The 5,149-nt window shown below is 33.1% G+C and overlaps 1 protein-coding gene across 1 annotated transcript; it reads right to left on the bottom strand.

Annotated features, from left to right (window-relative positions):
* Positions 1-409: 409 nt before the first annotated feature.
* Positions 410-1,028, bottom strand: LOC108975554. Its single transcript, XM_018944111.1, has 2 exons — positions 894-1,028; positions 410-838 (listed from the first exon to the last, which is right to left on the bottom strand). Exons 1-2 carry the CDS (start codon positions 1,026-1,028, stop codon positions 410-412), a joined length of 564 nt encoding a protein of 187 aa, XP_018799656.1.
* Positions 1,029-5,149: the final 4,121 nt, after the last annotated feature.

The following is a 5,149-nucleotide window of genomic DNA, read 5'->3' as shown; positions in this document are numbered from 1 at the left end:
GCAAATACTTTGTAATTTAATGGATTTATTTCTCAATTCTAAATATAACAGTCTTCATGACTAAACTAAAATCAGTCTTATATTATAAATTCAGGTACTTTAAGTATATTTCACAACGAGGATCTTTAATTAAATAATATACTTATTAATTAATCTTTTTTTTTTGTTATATTGTCTCTTGTGTTCAAACTTGAGAATTTCGAGGTTTAGTTGTTCTTTTGTAATCTCATTTTTTTTCTACAATAGCTTTAAGCAATTGAGTACTTATACTTACAAACTCATCTTTTAATTCAGTAATAGCTCTGCCAACAGTTTTATTATCATTCTCTATTGCTTCGTATATACGCCTCAAGCTGCTAGCATTTTTAGATTGCAGTTCTATTATCTGATCGAATTTTTTCAATATATTTCAATTTTTTTTATCTTCCTCATCTAAAAATCTTTTTAAGCGATCTGCCGTACTCTCTAATTTTTGCCTTCTAGGTACACTAACATTTATTTCGGGTTGCCCTTGTGACGTGGAGGGTATATCGTCGGCATCTTTTTGTATATTGGATACATTATAACTTAAATTTATATTTTGTTGCTCTGGTGATGAGGTAGACAAATCTACATTCACCCCTGCAATTGTTATATTTATATTCTCATTGACGGGTTGGGCGCCAAGAGAAACGCCTGGTATGCCTTCTCTAGTTTGTGAAATGCCACAAAGACGCACAATAGTTTCTTCGTTTGGAGTGAACTGATATTTAGAAAATGGGCCACCTCCTGTTGCTCGACTCTCAATTTTGTTCGGAGCTAATTTTCTTTTGATTTCGCTCTTGCACTCAGTTATAACCTATAGAAATCAGTTTGTTTTAATTGCAGTTTAATTTTCACTGAAATTTACCTACCTTTTTCCACCCGTTTACAACTTTGTGTGGAGGACCTGCAGCATTAAGGGATTCAGTTAATTCCTGCCATAACGAATCTATTGTCGGTTTATTGCGTTTCGTATATTCTCTCATGATATCTGGACTTTTTTCCATAAATTCAATTATGRTCGTATTTTGCGTTCTGTTCTTATGTTTTCCCCTACAAAAATAAAGCTAATTACTTCGTAACAATAAAATAAATAAATTTCTTAACTTACATTTTGTCAATCGTCTAACAACACACAGAAATAATATATAAACTGAATATTCAAATCTGTTGGCGATTATCTTCTTGTTTTATTTCTGACAGCAAAACCGATAGAATTGGTTTCGATGACACCCAAAACCGATACAAATTCTGTTTCGAACATCAAACCAATAATACCTGAATTCATGACACCTACTACTTTTTTTGATCGGTATCAACTCTGATTCTGACAACTATCAGATTCCACAACACCCCTGATTATTACTGTCGATAAATCTTAAATCTATGTTTACGACCTGGAAACAAACGATCAATCAAACGAATTTTGTGGCAAAGGTGAGCCAAAAGCGAAAAAACCACCGTATCGCCTGATTTAGCTCCATATGACTTCTGGTTAAACAGCAAACTCAAACGACCGCTCCGGGGTAACCGTTTTGAGTCAATTGAAGACAATAACTGTGTGGTATGACCTGTGCAACTAATATTGATATAATACAAAGGTTCAAATCGAAAATGCTTAGAACAAACACTTGTTCGCCATGATCTTGGTATTTCCAAGGTAAAGAAATAAGAGAAAGTTGAGCAGAATGAAATATGTATCTAAATTCCGAGATCCCCCAAGCCCATTGCCTAGGACTTTAGTACATTCCTGGTAACGAACACAAATAGATTTAAGATTTTATAAGTTATTGTTAGTCTTTTAAAATAACGGCAGATTCAATAAACAAAAAAATATTGAGAAAAATATAAAAATTGATTACACTTACTAACGTAAAAAAAAAAAAAACATAAAAGAAAGCAAGCCAATAAATAAAGACAACAGTTGTCTCCATTGTATTCGCCACAGCCAACGACAAAAAGGATAACAAATGCAAAAGCGTGCACGAAATCAAATCTAGCTGTGTAAGCGCATAATTACGAAATTGTTTATACAGGAAAGTGGTGGGTCACGTGTCGTACTTAATTCTCAAGGGAAACACATCATATTGGCTAAACAGAAAACATATTGGGAAAGATGCGCAATTATTACATTCGAAATGGAATGATGAATGCAACTGAGAAGCAGCAACCAAATTTCTCAGTTCTCTTATAAATATCTAAGCTTTTTAGGTACTCCTTTATTTATGCATCAGATTAAGGGTTACGCATTTTTTTAAATGTAAATATGTATATATGTTGTTTCATAGATTTTTTTTTACGCACAGCAGTTCTATATACATATGTATTAGCAGTGCGAACGCATTTTCTTCGCTGTTTTTTTTTTTTTTTTATGCAACTTCTATTGGCATATCGCTGCCGTAAGGCAATTACATGAAATCAATCAATAATCGTATAAATAAATATTTTCATTGACATTAACAACGAGACGCCATTTAAACAGAAGTCAAACAAAATGCGTAGCGAAATAAAATAAAACAATATTTGTAAGTTTAGATTACAATTTATTGACTTAAAGTGGTGCAATAAAAATTGCACGCAAGTATTTATGTTCATATGCACCTAGGCATATACTGCTGTGTACATGCATATGTATGTATAGAAAATAATATTGTCCATTGTAAATTATTAAATGTGTTTATTGATGCTTATTTACCATTTGACTGTGTTGTCACAATTGTTTAATTTTTTTAGCGTCATTTCTCCAGTTGCTGGAAGACATTGTCAGTTGATGACGCACAGTATTGCATGGCTAGTGAAAAATTAAATATGAAATAAATTTCAACTAAACACAATTTAAAAATATTGATGAAAATAAATTATTAACAATCTAATACTAGAAGCAAGATTCCTTGAAAAAAGTTGCTAAATTCCGAGCATAAGAATGAATGAAAGACCACAAAAGCTTGGGTTAGATTTGTTAAGGGGTTACATGGGTTTACGGTTTCAAAAAGTCGATTTTTTTATTTTCTTCATTGAATCTTGAAAAAATTTTCAAGTTTATCCGAGTAATGTTTGCGAAGATACAGCTATGAGACTTGTGCGCGCGAGGCTAGCTATGCTAAGTGCGCCGTCTTTAACGAGTTTTTCTGAAAGCTCTGATTTTGAAGTCGGTTGACAAGATTTCTAGAGAACTACGCAACCGATCTTCATGCAACTTTACACAGGTCCTTGAGATGCATTTATTAAAGGCACGAATGATTTTTTTCGATTATCACTGAATTTTTTTTTTTTTTTTTTTTTTTTTTTTTTTTTTTTTTTTGGAAATATCTGGCAAAACTCAAATTTTCCAAGTTTCAAGTTAAGGTTTTGATATTTAATTTAATTTAATAAAATATTTTATTTTTATAATAGAAGAAAGAAGAAAGAAGCAAGTGGCTCGTTTTATGAAAATTGTGAAACAAAATAAAAGTAATTGAATTAAATGCAATTTTATACAGTTATTAAATGAAAATGGTAGGTCTCGCGAGTGGCATTTTTTCAATCTTCATGTTGTAAACTACCGTTCAACAGTTGAATCACAAATATATTTCCATGATGCTTCAAACGGAAGAGGTGACGTGTACTAAATCCTTCCATTGTTTATTTTACTCTTAGTAAACACCATTAGATCCCGGTGGAGGACATCGTTTCTCACATAGAAAGGAGAGCCCACTATGGTCCGTAGAACATTACTTTAAACAGCTTCAATTTCTTCAAAATTCCATACGTCCAGATTAGCCTAAGTATTATCTTAGAAATTAGCAACTTATTCTTCAGACTGAGGCCTGATCTTGGCCTAAGTAGCCAGTGTAGCTGGCCTCTGCTGTTTCAAATTGGTGGGTAACTAGATGTCAGCTTATTGCTTTCCGAAGATTGTCTACTGAATATCTTTGTAAGGCAGAAACCAGAAACACCTCTAGGTGCTTGCTACGCAATTTTCAGAGATTTTTATTTATTGAATAAAATTTCTCTTCGACAAAACTTCATGAAAACTGGTTTTTTTCTGAATTCCAAGCGGTTACAACTCCTCAATAAAGTTTAGACGAATGTACTTGTTAAAAAAATGAGATAATTTTACATTTTGAGCAGATATAGCAGATATTATGAATGCACTCTACGGATTTCTAAAGCTAATTCCATCATCTAAAGACTTAAGAAAGCCTTAGCATTAATTTTCAGGAAAAAAAACGACATTGAAATTTTTATCATCGATGATCCATAAGACGAACTTTAAGTCGCTCGGACAGATGATAACTAATTCATCTCGGTGACATTGGGCTAAGGATAAATGTCAATTTTTTATATAAAATTTGTATATTTCTATGTATAACTGGTGCAACATTATTACTTTGCCTACCTAAACACTGTGGCTTCTTCAAACGATGAGACGTTTCCTGTAACAGCAATACAGTCATGCGGTTACACATCACGGCCAATTAATAGCAACAGTTTTTCAACGTGAAGATACCAACTAAACTTTCTTTCTCATATGGCTACGAATATAGGTAAATCCATATATGCATATACATACCTAACATATATACATATGTATATGTATATAGATATTTCAACACAGTTTTCAGAGTTTAAACTGATCGTTGTGATGCTAACATCACGGTGTTATGGTTGTGTTTACCACACACTTTTATTGTGGCTTTCAGAACACTCTTGTAGAGCCACATTTCGCTCAAGGCTTAATTATAAGCCAGTTTGCTTTAGCAGGGATTTCATTGCATTATAAACACTTATTTTTTCGCCATGTTTGCCAACAGCTAGACCACCATTTTATTTGATTAGATATCGTTGTGATTGTGATTCGTGTTATGACCGCGCCTCTGCTAGGCATATTTGTTTATTATAAAAAATCGACGGAATTGCAATGCGAATATATAGTTATGTTGGTGTATAGCGGGAATTTTTAGATAAATTTCTAGTTGCATTTTTGCGTTCTCGCTTGTGATTCGCAAAATATATAGCCTCTAATCGAAGTTATCGTGCTGGCGCCATTACTGCAGTGGCGCCACAAAAACCAATCGCTATCGCGTTACACATTGTTGTTGTTATTGACAATGTCGAGCCTGAGTACTCATTGCGACAGGCGTAGGCG

Source organism: Bactrocera latifrons, unplaced genomic scaffold (genome assembly GCF_001853355.1).
Source record: "Bactrocera latifrons isolate USDA-ARS-PBARC rearing strain unplaced genomic scaffold, ASM185335v1 scaffold_67, whole genome shotgun sequence".
Lineage (NCBI taxonomy): Eukaryota > Metazoa > Arthropoda > Insecta > Diptera > Tephritidae > Bactrocera > Bactrocera latifrons.
Note: the sequence above shows the minus strand (reverse complement) of the source record. Positions and strands in the feature narration are given on the sequence as shown.

Bases quoted from the DNA above. Each gene is read 5' to 3' on its own strand.
- LOC108975554 (XM_018944111.1), bottom strand. From the start codon at position 1,028: ATGGAAAAAAGTCCAGATATCATGAGAGAATATACGAAACGCAATAAA. The intron at 839-893 runs GTAGGTAAATTT...TGATTTCTATAG, and splicing joins TTGTAAACGGGTGGAAAAAG to GTTATAACTGAGTGCAAGAG.